The following is a 20397-nucleotide window of genomic DNA, read 5'->3' as shown; positions in this document are numbered from 1 at the left end:
TGTATCACCCAGATCCCCGCACTGTCTGTGTATCACCCAGATCCCCGCACTGTCTCTGTATCACCCAGATCCCCGCTCTGTCTCTGTATCACCCAGATCCCCGCTCTGTCTCTGTAACACCCAGATCCCCGCTCTGTATCACCCAGATCCCCGCACTGTCTCTGTATCACCCAGATCCCCGCTCTGTCTCTGTATCACCCAGATCCCCGCACTGTCTCTGTATCACCCAGATATTGGATTGTCTCTCTGTAGACATTCAGAACTGTGATGTGCAGCGATCGTCTTATTCAGAAGTGAGATAATTTTGAAAAAAGTTGTGTTTTGACAGGTTATTTGCTGTCGGTATTTTCATCATTCTCCAGGAGGTAATGGTCCGATGTGGCTTAACGTGGATACTGACCCTAGAGGCAACCAGAGTTAAGGGGAATTCCCTGTATAAAGTCTAGACCTTCACATTGCGACAGCCTTCAGCACAGTAAAACATCCTCCATTAGCTCTGCTTGTGGCCTCTTGGTGACCATCTGAAATTGCTGCCCTCTGCTTTCTGAATACAGATCAATACTGTCCCACCCTCTTCCAGCGTACTCATGCTGCGTGCAAGTGGGTTCTGTCAATATTATAGTTACTGTTCTGACAGCGGCCTGAATGGTTCACATCATTCAACCCAGAAATATTTACCTGATTGCTGGCAGTTGTTTCTTTGTGATAGCCACCCCATCGTATCTCATGCCACACACCCTCTCTGCCATGCTGTCTCCCAGGAGAGCTGAGAATATACAATTAAACCCGGGGCCAGGATGAGCCGGTTCTTTGGGGGGGGAGGACAGGTGTGGGAGGTGTTCGGGAGGCACGGTGAACCACACCCATATGTTCTGGGCGTGTCCGGCGTTGGAGGGGTTTTGGAAGGGGGTGGGTCCAAGGTGGTCGGTTCCAGGGTGGAGCCGGGCTGGGGGCTCGCGATCTGTGGGGTAGCATCGGAGCCGGGAGTGCAGGAGGCGAGAGAGGCCGGTACCCTGGCCTTTGCGTCTCTAGTAGCCCGGCGTAGGATTCTCTTACCGTGGAGGGACGCGAAGCCCCCGAGCCTGGAGGCCTGGATCAATGACATGGCCGGGATCATCAGGTTCATCGGTACAAGGGTTCTTCCGGCGGTGGCAGCCCTTGCTCGATTTCCTGGCGGAGGGTTAGAGGGTGGTCAATCTCAGCAGCAACCCGGGGGGGGGGGGTTTAGGGGGCTGTGAAGGGGATTTGTTTTTGTGACGGTGTGTTTGCTATTTGCTTCTTTTTTGTATTGTTATTAACTTATTGCGTTGTATTGAGGGGTGGGGGGGGGGGGGGGGTCGTCTTTCTGTTTATTTCTACACTTTGTTTACTTCATTGTTGGGATAAATTTTGTTGTTGAAAAATTTGAAGAAAAATAATTTAAATAAAGATATATACAATTAATCCCAGGGCCAATACAGGATGAAAATATTCAACCTCCTCAAGTGATTGGAACTAGTTGAGGACGGGGCATGGGTTAATTGTTGACCTTATATGTGGGACATTAATACCTGGGAGTCAGATAGACGGATATAACGAGCCCCAGCAATATGCAGTTCTGCTGCCCGATCTCAGAGATGGAATCTGAGGGCCCAGGCGGCTGACTAGTTACAGGACCGTAGAACCTTTCCAGCTGAAACATTGCCGCAATGTGGAGATTATCACCATCAATATCCCACCTGGTGAGATGGAGGGTGGGTGGAGGAAGAAGCTGGATGAATGGCAGAGGGTGAAATGAGGAGAAATGGTGGGTCTTCTGGGTTGTTGAAATAATCCAGACTCAACTCATCTTTTACTGGTGTTTAGTCATTCGATGGAATGTTATTTTAGAATGTTTTATTCAGAAACACGCTACTTTGGGTAAATTATATTGCCCTGATGAAAGAATACAATCTCCAGAAATTAACCATCGATATTGGAAACTAATCTAATAAAAAAGATCAAAGTTTCCACATTAAAAGACTTGAAGTTGAATATGAACTGTTCACTAATCCTTGGATAAACAATTCCATATTATTCTTAATAATGCTGAATCTACCTTCTGGATTAAAGCCCCACATTGAACTGCACTCAATCTTACAGCAAACGGACATGTCGATTCCGCTGATACTGTCTGTTTGGGAATCTGTTGCTTCGAATGTATGAGGATGTTTTCAGACAAAGATTAACTTGTGTATTGCAGAGTTCACGGACAGCGCGATCCGAGGAGGATGGAGGCTCACAGTGGGATGCCTGGGGTCCCTGGAGTGAATGCTCTCGGACCTGTGCAGGAGGAGCTTCATACTCACTGAGGCGATGTCTCAGCAACTGGTAAATCCTTTTCCATCTCCTTCCCCATTCCCTGTCTCCTTCCCCATTCCCTGTCCCCTTCCCCATTCCCTGTCTCCTTCCCCATTCCCTGTCTCTTTCCCCTTTCCCTGTCTCCTTCCCCATTCCCTGTCTCCATCCCCGCTCCCTGTCTCCTTCCCCATTCCCTGTCTCCTTCCCCATTCCCTGTCCCCTTCCCCATTCCCTGTCTCCTTCCCCATTCCCTGTCTCCTTCCCCATTCCCTGTCTCCTTCCCCAATCCCTGTCTCCTTCCCCAATCCCTGTCTCCTTCCCCATTCCCTGTCTCCTTCCCCAATCCCTGTCCCCTTCCCCATTCCCTGTCTCCTTCCCTGCTCCCTGTCTCCTTCCCCGCTCCCTGTCTCCTTCCCCATTCCCTGTCTCCTTCCCCATTCCCTGTCTCCTTCCCCATTCCATGTCTCCTTCCCCAATCCCTGTCTCCTTCCCCATTCCCTGTCTCCTTCCCCATTCCCTGTCTCCTTCCCCATTCCCTGTCTCCTTCCCTGCTCCCTGTCTCCTTCCCCAATCCCTGTCTCCTTCCCCATTCCCTGTCTCCTTCCCCATTCCCTGTCTCCTTCCCTGCTCCCTGTCTCCTTCCCCATTCCCTGTCTCCTTCCCCATTCCATGTCTCCTTCCCCAATCCCTGTCTCCTTCCCCATTCCCTGTCTCCTTCCCTGCTCCCTGTCTCCTTCCCCATTCCCTGTCTCCTTCCCTGCTCCCTGTCTCCTTCCCCAATCCCTGTCTCCTTCCCCATTCCCTGTCTCCTTCCCTGCTCCCTGTCTCCTTCCCCATTCCATGTCTCCTTCCCCAATCCCTGTCTCCTTCCCCAATCCCTGTCTCCTTCCCCATCCCCTGTCTCCTTCCCTGCTCCCTGTCTCCTTCCCCATTCCCTGTCTCCTTCCCCAATCCCTGTCTCCTTCCCCAATCCCTGTCACCTTCCCCATTCCCTGTCTCCTTCCCCATTCCCTGTCTCCTTCCCCAATCCCTGTCTCCTTCCCCATTCCCTGTCTCCTTCCCCATTCCCTGTCCCCTTCCCCATTCCCTGTCTCCTTCCCCATTCCCTGTCTCCTTCCCCATTCCCTGTCTCCTTCCCCGCTCCCTGTCTCCTTCCCCAATCCCTGTCTCCTTCCCCGCTCCCTGTCTCCTTCCCCATTCCCTGTCTCCTTCCCCAATCCCTGTCTCCTTCCCCATTCCCTGTCTCCTTCCCCATTCCCTGTCTCCTTCCCCATTCCCTGTCTCCTTCCCCATTCCCTGTCTCCTTCCCCATTCCCTGTCTCCTTCCCTGCTCCCTGTCTCCTTCCCTGCTCCCTGTCCCCTTCCCCAATCCCTGTCTCCTTCCCCAATCCCTGTCTCCTTCCCCATTCCCTGTCTCCTTCCCTGCTCCCCGTCTCCTTCCCCATTCCCTGTCTCCTTCCCCATTCCCTGTCTCCTTCCCTGCTCCCTGTCTCCTTCCCCAATCCCTGTCTCCTTCCCCATTCCCTGTCTCCTTCCCCATTCCCTGTCTCCTTCCCCAATCCCTGTCTCCTTCCCCGCTCCCTGTCTCCTTCCCCAATCCCTGTCTCCTTCCCCGCTCCCTGTCTCCTTCCCCAATCCCTGTCTCCTTCCCCATTCCCTGTCTCCTTCCCCATTCCCTGTCCCCTTCCCCAATCCCTGTCTCCTTCCCCAATCCCTGTCTCCTTCCCCAATCCCTGTCTCCTTCCCCATTCCCTGTCTCCTTCCCCATTCCCTGTCTCCTTCCCTGCTCCCTGTCTCCTTCCCTGCTCCCTGTCTCCTTCCCCATTCCCTGTCTCCTTCCCCGCTCCCTGTCTCCATCCCCATTCCCTGTCTCCTTCCCCGCTCCCTGTCTCCATCCCCATTCCCTGTCTCCATCCCCATTCCCTGTCTCCTTCCCTGCTCCCTGTCTCCTTCCCCAATCCCTGTCTCCTTCCCCAATCCCTGTCTCCTTCCCCCTTCCCTGTCTCCTTCCCCAATCCCTGTCTCCTTCCCCAATCCCTGTCTCCTTCCCCATTCCCTGTCTCCTTCCCCATTCCCTGTCTCCTTCCCCATTCCCTGTCTCCTTCCCCATTCCCTGTCCCCTTCCCCAATCCCTGTCTCCTTCCCCGTTCCCTGTCTCCTTCCCTGCTCCCTGTCTCCTTCCCCATTCCCTGTCTCCTTCCCCATTCCCTGTCCCCTTCCCCATTCCCTGTCTCCTTCCCCGCTCCCTGTCTCCATCCCCATTCCCTGTCTCCTTCCCCATTCCCTGTCCCCTTCCCCATTCCCTGTCCCCTTCCCCATTCCCTGTCTCCTTCCCTGCTCCCTGTCTCCTTCCCTGCTCCCTGTCTCCATCCCCATTCCCTGTCTCCATCCCCATTCCCTGTCTCCTTCCCCAATCCCCGTTTGCTTCCCTGCTCCCTGACCTGCCGGGTGAAAATGGGGCCAGTGTTGGAAATGAAAGCCAGGCAGGTATAAAACCATTTCCTCCACCCCAACAGGAGCCCTGGTTTGACCAGGTGTTACATTCCGGTTATACCTATGGCCTCTCCCAGTGAGCTTGTTAATTCTGTAACAAACAGAACACCGTTTTATCCCTTGGTTTTCACACTGATGGACTGAAAGCAGACACTCTGACAGCCGCAATGAAATACATTTGCCCTCCCTCAAACCTGCACAAACCAGTGGGCCTGTCAGCCCAGAAAATGGCCAGGTGTTGGGAACAAATGGAAAATCAGAAGAATGATTGATGAGGAGAATTGGAATGAAAATGAAAATTGCTTATTGTCACGAGTAGGCTTCAAATGACGTTACTGTGGAAAGCCCCTAGTCGCCACATTCTGGCGCCTGTTCGGGGAGGCTGGTACAGGAATTGAACCCGCGCTGCTGGCCTGCCTTGGTCTGCATGTGATTTTCACACTGACATCTTGTTAGGCAGAAAGAGGGGAGGCATTATCTATATTAAACATGTTGGAAATTTTTGGTGTTGACACTGGGCACATACATTCCAAATATTGAATGCATTGTAATGTGGACCACAGTCGATTGAACTGCCTATTTATTCTCTGTCACCTCGCATTGACAGGGAATGTACAGAGGTAGGGTTTGACTGCCCGGTCCCTAACTCACAGGCTGGCATGTCAGAGCATTGCAGGGAGAACTCACTGCCCTGCACAAATATTTCAATAATATATTTTCCTTTAATTTCCACAAAGCAGGCTGAGTTTATGTTTTTAAAGATGGTGAAGACTTGGGTGGAACTAATAGCCTAAATTGTAAATTCTTTAATGTCACAAAGTTGTTCAGAAAACTTCAAAACATTCATTGTGAATTCATTAATGAGGATCACATACTAGTACAAATCTTACCATTGCTGCAAATTGTTTCCAAATGTGTAATTATTCAGAAGTATCAGCTTTCCACTTGGTTCAGCATTAACATATGCAAGGTCCCGGCCACCCCCTCCCCCAAGTGACAGCAATCCCTCCAGTTAACTATCTGTTCTTTAATAATAATTTAAATCCATATTTCTACACCAGGAGCTTCTGACCTCTTAAGTGAGTCATAGACTGTGCAACTTTATATTGCTTTATACACACAATGATCTGTCATTAGGATCTCATGTAGTGCTCACCACTCTCTGCCACCCCCTGTGCCCAGTCTCGGACCCCCTCACTACCCTCTGATACCCTCCTCCCCTTTCATCATATGTCCTGATACCACTTCCCTGCCCTCCCTCTCTCTGGTCTTTGATCTCTCAATCTGAGCTCGTGATTCTGTTTTGTGTCCAATGTGTTTTCTTCAGTCTGCTGATTATTTTTCTTGGTATCTTGTCCATCTCTCCGCATTAATTCATGAGGACCTGCAAGTGTTTATATTAGAAACGGAATCGCCGTTCTGCTGTTTGTCTCTGTCTGTGCGACTAGTTTAGCTAGTTCTGTGCCAGTGTGTGAGTGGTTAATGCCCTTGATGATGTAATGAATTGTTGATCCCTTTCTCCGAATGCCTCTATTTGGTTTTTCAGAATCTCGGTAACTGTTTTCCTGATTCCAGACTTTGGGCTGGATTCTCCCTTTTGGGAGACAAAGTCCCCACGACGGCGTCAAAACGGTGGCAGAAAAACTGGGTTCAAAACGGCCCCCGATTCCCTGCTCCGGGGGGGAGGAGGGGGGGGGGGGGTTGCGGTGGAGCAGCCAGGCAGCATGGAGCTTCCGGCTCGAGCAGGCGATATAGCCGTGTCCATGGCCACGCGTGCCCACGGCAGCGGCCCGCAGCAGCCACGCTGCGCTTCATGGTGGACATAGCCCGCGGACCCGGCCTGCACAAATAGTCCCCCGCCCCCCCCCTTTGCTGTCTCGTGCGCCTCGGACCACCCACCCACAGTGCCCCCAGCCCCGAATATGTCCCCCCCCCCCCCCCCCCCACCCGCGGATCGGCCCTCCCCCCGACTGTGGTGGCGCTGGACTGAGTCTGCAGCCGCCACACCGAGTTCCCGACGGGTGAGACCACAGTGTCCCACGCCTCCGGGAATTCGGCCGGTCAGGGATGGGCTTCAGGCAATGGGCTGAGGCCCGTCAATACAGCATGCGGCCGTCTCCCAGAGTGCACCGCTTTTCAGGGGGAGGAGCATTGGGATGTGACGCCGCCCCCGATTTTGCCGTCATCGGGGATTCTCTGCCTCGTGGCCGAACGCGATTACGTCGTCGGGAATCAGAGAATCCTGTCCTTTGTATTTGTCGACATTTACCCCCGTTTACATGTCTGTCTGCTGCCGTCTCCCACACTGTCCTCCTGTTACATGTCTGTCTGCTGCAGTCTCCTACACTGTCCCCTGTTACATGTCTGACTGCTGCCGTCTCCTACACTGTCCCCCTGTTACATGTCTGTCTGCTGCAGTCTCTCACACTGTCCCCTGTTACATGTCTGTCTGCTGCAGTCTCCTACACTGTCCCCCGTTTACATGTCTGACTGCTGCAGTCTCCCACACTGTCCCCTGTTACATGTCTGTCTGCTGCAGTCTCTCACACTGTCCCCCGTTTACATGTCTGACTGCTGCCATCTCCCACACTGTCCCCTGTTACATGTCTGACTGCTGCCGTCTCCCACACTGTCCCCCTGTTACATGTCTGTCTGCTGCAGTCTCCCACACTGTCCCCCTGTTACATGTCTGTCTGCTGCAGTCTCCCACACTGTCCCCCGTTTACATGTCTGACTGCTGCCATCTCCCACACTGTTCCCTGTTACATGTCTGTCTGCTGCAGTCTCTCACACTGTCCCCGTTTACATGTCCGTCTGCTGCCATCTCCCACACTGTCCCCTGTTACATGTCTGACTGCTGCAGTCTCTCACACTGTCCCCCTGTTACATGTCTGTCTGCTGCCATCTCCCACACTGTCCCCTGTTACATGTCTGACTGCTGCAGTCTCTCACACTGTCCCCCTGTTACATGTCTGACTGCTGCCGTCTCCCACACTGTCCCCGTTTACATGTCTGTCTGCTGTGGTCTCCTACACTGTCCCCTGTTACATGTCTGTCTGCCGCCATCTCCCACACTGTCCCCTGTTACATGTCTGACTGCTGCAGTCTCCTACACTGTCCCCTGTTACATGTCTGACTGCTGCCGTCTCCCACACTGTTCCCTGTTACATGTCTGTCTGCTGCAGTCTCTCACACTGTCCCCGTTTACATGTCCGTCTGCTGCCATCTCCCACACTGTCCCCTGTTACATGTCTGACTGCTGCAGTCTCCTACACTGTCCCCCCGTTTACATGTCTGACTGCTGCCGTCTCCTACACTGTCCCCCCGTTTACATGTCTGTCTGCTGCCGTCTCCCACACTGTTCCCTGTTACATGTCTGTCTGCTGCAGTCTCTCACACTGTCCCCGTTTACATGTCCGTCTGCTGCCATCTCCCACACTGTCCCCTGTTACATGTCTGACTGCTGCCATCTCCCACACTGTCCCCTGTTACATGTCTGTCTGCTGCAGTCTCCCACACTGTCCCCCCGTTTACATGTCTGACTGCTGCAGTCTCCTACACTGTCCCCCCGTTTACATGTCTGACTGCTGCAGTCTCCCACACTGTCCCCCTGTTACATGTCTGTCTGCTGCAGTCTCTCACACTGTCCCCCTGTTATATGTCTGTCTGCTGCCATCTCTCACACTGTCCCCCTGTTACATGTCTGACTGCTGCAGTCTCCTACACTGTCCCCTGTTACATGTCTGTCTGCTGCCATCTCTCACACTGTCCCCCTGTTACATGTCTGACTGCTGCCGTCTCCCACACTGTCCCCCGTTTACATGTCTGTCTGCTGTGGTCTCCTACACTGTCCCCTGTTACATGTCTGACTGCTGCAGTCTCCTACACTGTCCCCTGTTACATGTCTGACTGCTGCAGTCTCCTACACTGTCCCCTGTTACATGTCTGACTGCTGCCGTCTCCCACACTGTTCCCTGTTACATGTCTGACTGCTGCCGTCTCCTACACTGTCCCCCCGTTTACATGTCTGACTGCTGCCGTCTCCTACACTGTCCCCCCGTTTACATGTCTGTCTGCTGCCGTCTCCCACACTGTTCCCTGTTACATGTCTGTCTGCTGCAGTCTCTCACACTGTCCCCGTTTACATGTCCGTCTGCTGCCATCTCCCACACTGTCCCCTGTTACATGTCTGACTGCTGCCATCTCCCACACTGTCCCCTGTTACATGTCTGTCTGCTGCAGTCTCCCACACTGTCCCCCCGTTTACATGTCTGACTGCTGCAGTCTCCTACACTGTCCCCCCGTTTACATGTCTGACTGCTGCAGTCTCCCACACTGTCCCCCTGTTACATGTCTGTCTGCTGCAGTCTCTCACACTGTCCCCCTGTTATATGTCTGTCTGCTGCCATCTCTCACACTGTCCCCCTGTTACATGTCTGACTGCTGCAGTCTCCTACACTGTCCCCTGTTACATGTCTGTCTGCTGCCATCTCTCACACTGTCCCCCTGTTACATGTCTGACTGCTGCCGTCTCCCACACTGTCCCCCGTTTACATGTCTGTCTGCTGTGGTCTCCTACACTGTCCCCTGTTACATGTCTGACTGCTGCAGTCTCCTACACTGTCCCCTGTTACATGTCTGACTGCTGCAGTCTCCTACACTGTCCCCTGTTACATGTCTGACTGCTGCCGTCTCCCACACTGTTCCCTGTTACATGTCTGTCTGCTGCAGTCTCCTACACTGTCCCCTGTTACATGTCTGTCTGCTGCCGTCTCCCACACTGTCCCCTGTTACATGTCTGACTGCTGCAGTCTCCTACACTGTCCCCCTGTTACATGTCTGTCTGCTGCAGTCTCTCACACTGTCCCCCGTTTACATGTCTGACTGCTGCCGTCTCTCACACTGTCCCCCGTTTACATGTCTGTCTGCTGCAGTCTCCTACACTGTCCCCTGTTACATGTCTGACTGCTGCAGTCTCCTACACTGTCCCCTGTTACATGTCTGACTGCTGCAGTCTCCTACACTGTCCCCTGTTACATGTCTGACTGCTGCAGTCTCCTACACTGTCCCCTGTTTACATGTCTGTCTGCCGCCATCTCCCACACTGTCGCCTCACTTCTCAATAGCTGAAAAAATAACTGAGGAACCGGAGACAGAGGAAAGTAAACAATTCAAGAGGTAAAATAATCAGAGAGGGTGGGACGCGGAAAGACAATGCGGCAGGAGAAAAACAAATCGGGTGGAGCAATTAAACTTGAAAACATAAAGGGAGGATTAGAAAGATATCAGGGAACAAAAGAAATGATGGAATCCAGATCTCAGCAAAGCGGAAGGTCAATGCAGAGTGGCTGTGAGCAAGGAGAGCTGTTGTGGAGGAAGGGAAAGGGAAGATTAAATCCCCATGTTATAACCTGCCTGCTGACCACTGGCCTGGGGCTAATGACAATCCCACAATCCTTTGGGAGTATGAGCTTCCCCAATGAGGGGGGCGGAGAAATCATTAGCAGGTTCCCTGCATAAATAAAGCTGGCCAGTTTGGAACCGGCTAGAGGAGAGTGAGCAGCAAGGGAGTTTCTGCTGTTGCTGTTGTATATATATATGTTATTGTAAATAAATGTTATTTCTTTCTGTCCTTCAACTCGTGCTGGATTCTTCGTGGCACTCACAAAACCCCATTACCAACGAGTTTTAATTATAACATTTATAAAGATGTAGTCAAAAATCATGACAGCAGTGATTTAAATATGCCCAACGACATGAGGCTTTAAAGATAACAACAATATGTAAGAAATCCCACTCACACTGAATCCTCCTCATCCATCAGCCATGTATTTGCTGTCCTACATTAGTTACAATACTTATTATTTATTAGTTAACTTAGTTCTTTATTATTTATTAGTTATATTGGTTAGATACAACCTACATTAGTCCCCAGACCCCCAACACTTCAAATTGAAGAGTATTTATTTTATGTTTCAATCCCACCATGATCTTCTCCTCCATGTGTGGAATCTCTTTCAGGCCCCCTCCTCTGTCCACTTTTAGTGGCCGTGTCCAGGCTCAGTAACTCCCTCCTCCAGACATGTCCCCTCCATCAATAAGAATAGTTCTGCCAAATCCAGACCCCCCTGGTTGACTAGAGGAATACAGGGGAAGATCAAACAGAAGATGAAAGCGTATGATAGGCACAAAGAACTCAGCAATATAGGTAGCCCAGATGAGTATAGGAAGTGCAGGGACAAAGTCAATAAGGAAATCAAAGAGAGGGCATGAAAAAAGATCAGCAAGTAAAGTAAAAAATATGTTTTCCCAATGTATTAATGGTAAAAAGTTAATTAAGGAAAAAGTGGAACTTATCAGAGATGATTGATTGATATTTATTGTCACACGTACCGAAGTATAGTGAAAAGTATTTTTCTGCGACCAAGGGAATGTTACACTACGTACACAGTAGACAAAAGAATAATCGACAGAGTATATTGGCAGTGGTGCATCGACAAACAGTGATTGGTTACAGTGCAGAACAAAGCCAAACAAGAGCAGCATAGGGCATCGTGAATAGTGTTCTTACAGGGAACCGATCAGTCCGAGGGGGAGTCGTTGAGGAGTCTAGTAGCTGTGGGGAAGAAGCTGTTCCTATGTCTGGATGTGCGAGTCTTCAGACTTCTGTACCTTCTGCCTGATGGAAGGGTCTGGAAGAAGGCAATGCCTGGGTGGGAGGGGTCTCTGACAATGCCATCTGCCTTCCTGAGGCAGCGAGAGGTGTATACAAAATCAATGTGAGGGTGGCAAGCTTATGTGATGCGTTGGTCTGAGTTCGCCACACTCTGCAGTTTCTTACGATCTTGGGCCGAGCAGTTGCCATACCAGGCTGTGATGCAGCCAGATTGGATGGTTTCTATCGCACATCTGTCGATGTTTGTGAGAGTCGATGCAGACATGCCGAATTTCTTTAGCTTCGGTTGGAAGTAGAGATGTAGTTGGGCTTTCTTGACTCTTGCTCAACGTGAGTAGACCAAGACAAACTGTTGAAAAGGAGAACTTGTGTGGAGATGCAGAGGCTGTGGGAATGGTTTTGAATGAATGACTCCATGTTTACAAAGGAAATGGATGATTCAGATGTAGTAGTGCGGGAGGAACACTGTGAGATATTGAATGGAATAATCATAAAGAGAGGCAAAGTACTCAAAGGGTTGAAATCCTTGATAAGTCACCAAGACCAGATGAACTGTTTCTGAGGCTGCTGAAGGAGGTCAGGCAGGAGATAGCAGATGCTCTGAGGATGATTTTCCATCCTCACTAGACACAGGGGAGGTACCGGAGGACTGGAGAAATATAAACGTGTTTCCATTGTTTAAAAAGGGATTGAAGGAAAAGCCGAACAATTCTCGGCCAGTTAGTCTTACATCAGTGGTGGGTAAATAGTAGAATCAATCCTGAGAGATAGGATTAACTGTCACATAGAAAGGCATGGACTAGTCAGGGATAGTCAGCATGGGTTTGTTAAAGGAAGGACTTGCCTCACAAATTTGATTGAATTCTTTGAGGAAGTGACAAGAATGGCTGATGAAGGTAGTGTAGTGGTTGTGTCCATTTAACCAGTAGACATAGGAGCAGAGTTAGGCCACTCGGCCCATCGAGTCTGCTCCGCCATTCAATCATGGCTGATATTTTTCTCATCTCCATTCTCCTGTCTTCTCCCCATAACCCCTGATCCCCTTATTAATCAGGAACCTATCGATCTCTGGCTTAAAGACACTCAGTGATTTGGCCTCCACAGCCTTCTGCGGCAAAGAGTTCCACAGATTCACCACCCTCTGGCTGAAGAAATGCCTCCTCATTTCAGTTTTAAAGGATCGTCCCTTTAGTCTGAGATGGTGTCCTCTGGCTCTGTTTTTTCCTACATGTGGAAATATCCTCTCCACATTCACTCTATCCAGGCCTCGCAGTATCCTGTAAGTTTCAATAAGATCCCACCTTATTCTTCTAAACCCTAATGAGTACAGACCCAGAGTCCTCAACCATTTCTCATACGACAAGTTCACCATTCAGGGATTATTCTTGTGAACCTCCTCTGGACTCTTTCCAAGGCCAGCACATTCTTCCTTTCTGCCTCCAGTAATTCCTGAAAAGTCATCACCAATGCCTCCACAATCTCCTCAGCTATCTCTTTTAGAACCCTGGATTTTAGCAAGGTGCTTGACAAAGTCCCACATGGCAGATTGGTGAAGAAAGTGAAAGTCCCTGGGAAACAGAGCAAGCTGGATAAAAAGTTGGCTTAGTAACAGGAAACAAAGGGAATGGTCGATGGCTACTCTTGCAAATGGAATGTTGTTTCAATGGTGTCCCACAGGGCTCAGTGTTGGGACTCTGACTGTGTGTGTTATATATTAATGATTTGGACGTGAACGTGGGGGGCACGATTGGGAAATTTGCAGATGGCACAAAGATTGGCCAAGTGGTGGGCAGTGTAGAGGATAGCTATAATCTCCAAAATGATATAGATGGGTTGGTGGGGTGGGCGATAAAGTGGCAAATGGAATTTAACACCGAGAAGTGTGAGGTCAGCGTTTAAGGATGTCAAACAGTTGTAGGAAGTACACAATAAATGGGAATATACTAAGAGGGGTAGATGAACTGAGAGATCTTGGCATACAGGTACACAGGTCCCTAAAGGTAGCCGTTCAAGTAGACAAGGTTGCTAAGAAAGCATATGGAATGTTCTCTTTCGTTGGCAGAGGTATAGAATATAAAAGTAAGGATATAATGTTGGAATTGTATAAAACACTGGTGAGGCCACAACTGGAGTATTGTGGGCAGTTCTGGTCACCACATTACAGGAAGGAGGTTATTGCGCTGAAGAGAGAGCAGAGGAGGTTTACAGGAATGTAGCCAAGGCTGGAATAGTGTGGCTACGAGGAGAGATTGGATAGGTTGGGGTTATTTTCCTTGGAACAGAGAAGGCTGAGGGGTGACTTAATTGAGGTGTACAAAACTGTGAGGGGAAGAGATAGTGGACAGGATAAAATTGTTTCCTTTGGTGGAGAATTCTAGAACCAGGGGACAGAGATTCAGGATAAGAGGCAGAAGGTATAGGGGGGACATGAGGAAGAACTTTTTTACACAGGGTGTATTGGGAGTCTGGAATTCGCTGTCCGAGTTGGTGGTGGAGACAAAGACCCTAAACTCTTTTTAAAAGTACCTGGATCTGCACCTTAAGTGTCTAAGCCCGGGTACAGGTAGGTGGGATCAGAAAGGGCACCTGGGTGTCCTTGGGCTGGCATGGACAAGATGGACCAAATGGCCTCCTTCTGTGCTGTACCTTTTCTATAGACTCACCCTCCCACTGATCTGTCCCACCTCCACCCCTCCGTTCAGCCTCGCTCCCTTTCCCCCTTACCCCCGGTCCGTCCTGTCCCCTCCATCCCTGGTCCCCTCCATCACTCCTCCTCCCTCCGATCCAACCCCCCCCTCCCCCTCCTGGTGTCCTCCCTGTAGCCTGAACCACTAACTTTTAGAACTTACCTGCTACCTTAAAATTATCCCTTCAAACGTCTCCTTTATGGCAGCTAGTGTCCCCTAAATGGAGTGTTTCTTACCTCTCTGCGCCCCAGTTACTCCATGCCGATGCTACAGGGGGCGCACTTTGCTGCTCCTGTCTCATCCAGCCTGAGTGAGGAAGGTTGGTCGAGGTGGAGGCTTTGGAATTACAGTGAGGTTAAGTTGATCCAGAGCTGACCTCTCGGAGGAAGTTAGGAGCCATTGAAACTTCATTTAAAATGTCAAGTCTGACATCTGGTCCTATCGAAGATGCTACTGTGTGGGGGGGGGGGGGGAACATCAATTAATCTAAACTTCAGTTGGTATAATTCATTGAACAACTTACCCATATTGATCATTGCGAAACAAACAATATAACATAGAGTAAATACAGATCCAATTCCCAATTAATTCCATCCCTGTTGACCAAGCGGTTTCTCAAACTGATTCCAGGGATGGTGGGACTGTGATATGAGGAGAGATTGACTAGGTTGGAATTGTTCTTGCTGGAGTTCAGAAGAATGAGGGGGGATCTCATAGAGACATAAAATTCTAACAGGACTAGACAGGGCAGATGCAGGGAAGATGTTCCCAATGATGGGTGTGTCCAGAACCAGGGGTCACAGTCTGAGGATTCAGGGTAAACCATTTCGGACAGAGATAAGGAGGCATTTCTTCACCCAAAGAGTGGTGAGCCTGTGGAATTCATTACCACAGGACGTAGTTGATGTTAAAACTTTGAATATATTCAAGAGGCGGCTGGATATAGCACATGGGGAGAATGGGGTCAAAGGCTATGGGGAGAAAGCAGGATTAGGCTATTGAGTTGGATGATCAGCCATGATCGTGATGAATGGCGGAGCAGGCTCGAAGGGCCAAAAGGCCTCCTCCTGCTCCAATCTCCTATGTATCTATGTATCTATGTAAGTGTCAAATGTAGCACAAACAATGGTCAGTTTGACTTTCATAATCTGCTCGAGGACCACACCGAGCTTTCTGTCTTTTCACACTGCTTCCTACTCTTCGGTGAAACCCGCACAGAAACAGGTCCTTCGGCCAACCGTTCCGCTCCATGATTGCGAGCCTCTTCCCAGCTTTCCTCACTTAAATCTGTCATTGAACCCTCTATTCCCTTCTCCTTCATTAACTTGTCTAGTTTCTCCTTAATTGCTTCTCCAGTATTCACTCCAGCCACTCCCCATGGCAGTAGGTTCCACATTGTCACCATCCTCTGGGTGAAGGGGTTTCTTCTGGAGTCTCTGTTGCATTTCTTGGTGACTGCCTCATATCGATGTCCCCTAGTTTTTCTCTTCCTCACATGAGGAAACATTCTCTCTGCATCCACTCTATCCAAACCTCTCATTATTGTAAAAACCTCGATCAGGTGGTCCTCACTCAGCCGGTCAATCATTTCCTGCTGTGTAAACCCACACATTTCTGATATCACTGTAAATCTTCTCTGTGCCCTCTCCAGTGCCTCTATATCCTTGAGTCAATACAGTGACCAGAACTGTAAACAGTAGACAATACTCTAACTGACCGCATGAAGGTGCTCATAATAAAGAAGGAAAAAAAACATTGAGTTACATCTGAAAATGCTGGACTTTAAATACAACCAGACTTTCATTCAACAAATTGCCACACAAGCTACTGGTTGAATGACTGCATGGTGATTATTGAAAAGACAATGGAGCCCCACTCTGTTACCACATAAGGTATTTCAAAAAAATATCCAGAAGCTAATTGTCATCTCCGGTGGAGGCAAATGGGCATAATGCCACCTCATCAAGAGATTTCCTGTGTCATGCCCCAACAGACTTTATGGATTCACCTTCCCACTTGGAATATGTAAAGAATGGGTTCAAAACCAGCTGAAAGCGGTCCCATGTTGTCTGTCTGTGTGTGCTCTGTGAGAAAGTCTGCTGGAAGTTTGACACAGAAGTAAAAGCCAACAAACACATTCACAGCACCCCTGAAAATAGCCATTTTCCTTTGTATATTCTCAATCTCTCTCTCTGACTGTGGAAGTCAGCCAGGGCAGTAAGAACCACCGCTGAAAAGAGAACGGGGAAGCTTTTACACCAAACCACAGAACCCTGGAATCACAAAACAAACTATTCACCTGCTGAAGTCAACTCTACGGGAATCCCGAATCACAATAGCCACAACGCTCACTCATCCAATCCCCACGAGACAAAGACTGTTCTGTGTACCTTTTTTGCTAATATTCACTCCCTTGGAACTTAATTCTCCCTTCTAATCTGTATGAATGTACATGCATGTGTTTTACCATTATTCTTGACTTTAGTCATTAATAATCTCGCTCTATCTTTAATTCAAGAAAGTCTGGTTAAATTGGCTCCTTTCTGTCTCTGGGGGAAAAGGTAATTGTGAAAAGGATCCTTTTTAGATTAAATCTTGGTACGAATAACAAAGGGGATTGAATAAAGATCGGCAGCCAGTTTATTTCTGTGGATTTGTAACAGTTTCGGGGTTTCCTGGCCAGAAGGTGACAAATGGCCCACATCAACAACTTTGGGGATCCTCACCTGGGATTGGTCATATCGAGGTTCAATGCAGGTTTACATAACTTCCCTACGTTTCAATTCTATTCTTCTAGAAATAAAACCAAATGCTTTGTTTGCTTTTTCATGGCCTTACTAACCTGCAGCACGGCATTTAATGATGATAGATGCGAGAGATTTTCTTATTTAGGATGCAGATCTGATGGGAGAATGAAAGAATTAATTTCAGGAATGAATTTATGATGAGACGCTTGGGAAAGAGCAGCCCACCGGGAGAGTAAAACATTACAATTTTACACAATTTCTTCTGACATGTCGGTCTAATTCACACGTGTGATCTGTGTTACTAACCAATGGACATGTTCATTGAACATTTGTTTCTAAGTGGATGTAAGATTACTTCAAAGGAGGTCAAATGTTTTGATAGCAGCTTCTTGTTTCATTGGCCTCTCGAATGCAGACTGAAATCGTACAGCTGCAATTTGCTGTTTTAAGGCTGGTGATAAATCCTCAACGTGCTTAATCCAGACAAAGATCTAATTCACTTCTTTGTTTTTCCACCATTCTTCGAGGCAGTGGTATTGAACTGAGCATGATGACTAACTGTTAATAGCACCCAGGACACAGAAGCATCAGTACTAAATTGTTGGTGTAATGTTAAAACAACAGTATGAACATTAGCAGAAAATTCTTCTTTATAACAAGAGATTGTCCGAGAACATGGAGCAGGAACAGTGTAAACATAGAACATAGAACAGTACAGCACAGAACAGGCCCTTCGGCCCTCGATGTTGTGCCGAGCAATGATCACCCTACTCAAACCCACGTATCCACCCTATACCCGTAACCCACTTTCGGGCTGGAAAGTGGAGCTGAGTCCACAAAAGATCAGCCATGATCTCATTGAATGGCGGAGCAGGCTCGAGGGGCCAGATGGCCTACTCCTGCTCCTAGTTCTTATGTTCTTATGTCATCAAACTTTTCACTTAGACTCCATCAAACATTCTGCTGTGCAAGCACAAGTCGCCAGATTAGTGAATTCACGGTAGCACAGTGGTTAGCATAGTTTCTTCACAGTGCCAGGGTCCCAGGTTTGATTCCCGGCTTGGGTCACTGTCTGTGCGGAGTCTGCATGTTCTCCCCCTGTCTGCGTGGGTTTCCTCCGGGTGCTCCGGTTTCCTCCCACAAGTCCCGAAAGACGTGCTGTTGGGTGAATTGAACATTCTGAATTCTCCCTCAGTGTACCCGAACAGGCGCCAGAGTGTAGCGACTAGGGGCTTTTCTCAGTAACTTCACTGCAGTGTTAATGTAAGCCGACTTGTGAGAATAAAGATTATTTTTAAAGTCCAGATGTTGAACACAAACAGCCATGCTGAACTCTCCTGCATTCTACAAAGTTTCCAAAATTGTATTTTTCTATCTCTGTGATAAAGTTGCTAAAGATTGCAGCTCTGGCCAATGAAAAACTTACACTTTGTAGATGGATGTATTCTTCTGAAGTTGAAGGCACATTGAGCACTGCCTCGGCCTGGAGCATTATGGTGGCAGCGCTTGCTGTGCAGTCTGGCTGTCAGAGGGCAATAGGTAGGATGAGGAGTAGAGTATACAGCCCAAAGAACCTGCTCCGCTATTCAACACGATCATGCCTGATCTTCAACTTCACCTCAGGAGCAGCAATAGTGGCATTGTCACTGGACTAGTAATCTCGAGGCACAGGGTTCGAATCCCACCAGATGGTGCAATTTGAATTCAATAAAATTAAGTCTATTTTGAACATTAGAGTATCCAGTTATTTTTTTTCCCAATTAAGGGACAATTTAGCATGGCCAATCCACCTAGCCTGCACACCTTTGGGGTGTGGGGATGAAACTGGAGCACCCAGAGGAAACTCACGCAGACACAGAGAGAAAGTGAAAACTCCACAAAGACAGGCACCCGAGGCTGGAATTGAACCCGGGTCCCTGGAGCTGTGAGGCAACAGTGCTAACCACTGTGCCACCAACCCACCACATGGTGGGATTCGAACACGGCTCCCCAGATTACTAGTCCTGTGACAATAACACTACACCACTGCCTATTCTCTGTGGGCATTTAAAACCTGAAGCTTTCGGGTCCTGGAGTGGGCAGGACTGGAACATCCTGGAGTGGGCAGGGCTGGAACATCCTGGAGTGAGCAGGACTGGAACATCCTGGAATGGGCAGGGCTGGAACATCCTGGAGTGGGCAGGACTGGAACATCCTGGAGTGAGCAGGACTGGAAAATCCTGGAATGGGCAGGGCTGGAACATCCTGGAGTGGGCAGGACTGGAAAATCCTGGAATGGGCAGGGCTGGAACATCCTGGAGTGGGCAGGGCTGGAACATCCTGGAGTGGGCAGGGCTGGAACATCCTGGAGTGGGCAGGACTGGAAAATCCTGGAATGGGCAGGACTGGAGCATCCTGGAGTGGGCAGGACTGGAACATCCTGGAATGGGCAGGACTGGAACATCCAGGAGTGAGCAGGACTGGAACATCCTGGAGTGAGCAGGACTGGAACATCCTGGAGTGAGCAGGACTGGAACATCCTGGAATGGGCAGGACTGGAACATCCTGGAGTGAGCAGGACTGGAACATCCTGGAATGGGCAGGACTGGAACATCCTGGAGTGAGCAGGACTGGAACATCCTGGAATGAGCAGGACTGGAACATCCTGGAATGAGCAGGACTGGAACATCCTGGAGTGGGCAGGACTGGAACATATTGGCGTGGGCAGGACTGGAACATCCTGGAGTGAGCAGGACTGGAACATCCTGGAATGGGCAGGGCTGGAACATCCTGGAGTGAGCAGGACTGGAAAATCATGGAGTGAGCAGGACTGGAACATCCTGGAGTGGGCAGGACTGGAACATCCTGGAGTGGGCAGGACTGGAACATCCCAGCCCTGGAATCCACAGCCACTATTCTAAGTGAGATTCTTCTCAAATTTACTCTCAATACACAGGAAAATAAAAATCTTCATTGGATATGTCATCATACCGGAGTAACTGTTAGAGAATTACAGGCATCCTATGCAGTTAGACTACATGGTTTTAAATAATTTATTTGGAGCAATATTCCTGCAAATACTTTGCTTCCCTGAACCTTGGCTCTGTATATAAACTCTTGTGAATTAAATCCAGTCTGCCGTATCAGGTGGGTGTAAAATATCACCAAAGAGCCGGGAGTTCTCCCGATGTGCGAGGCTGGTGAACAACAACTTGCTGTCATTGGGAATCGGATCTATCAGCGCACCCTCTACAGGGAATGTGTGGTATGTGTGGGCAGGGCAGGAAACAGCAAGTCACTTAAAAGTCAGATTGAAGAATTCTCACTCAGACATTCAGAGCCGGGAAGTAAAATATAGATTTAAATCACGTTCAGAAATAGAAAATGACTGGGGAAAATTAGGTGGGTTTATGGGACAAAGAGAGAGAAAAGTGTCAGAGAAGAAATAAAAAATAGAATCAAAATAAAATAGATATTTCTTCAATCTCCATCACTG

General features: G+C 49.1%; 1 protein-coding gene across 4 annotated transcripts in view; it reads left to right on the top strand.

Moving 5' to 3' along the window:
- Positions 1-20397, top strand: part of LOC119970046 (ADAMTS-like protein 1) — a 343924-nt gene that overhangs the window by 37949 nt on the left and 285578 nt on the right. For all 4 annotated transcript variants that reach the window (XM_038803988.1, XM_038803989.1, XM_038803991.1 and 1 more), the window contains exon 2: positions 2222-2349. In XM_038803988.1, coding sequence (XP_038659916.1) covers positions 2222-2349 — 128 coding nt within the window. The remainder of the gene's footprint in view (positions 1-2221; positions 2350-20397) is intronic.

This window comes from Scyliorhinus canicula, chromosome 8, assembly GCF_902713615.1.
Source record: "Scyliorhinus canicula chromosome 8, sScyCan1.1, whole genome shotgun sequence".
Lineage (NCBI taxonomy): Eukaryota > Metazoa > Chordata > Chondrichthyes > Carcharhiniformes > Scyliorhinidae > Scyliorhinus > Scyliorhinus canicula.
This window is presented reverse-complemented; position numbering and strand designations above follow the sequence as displayed.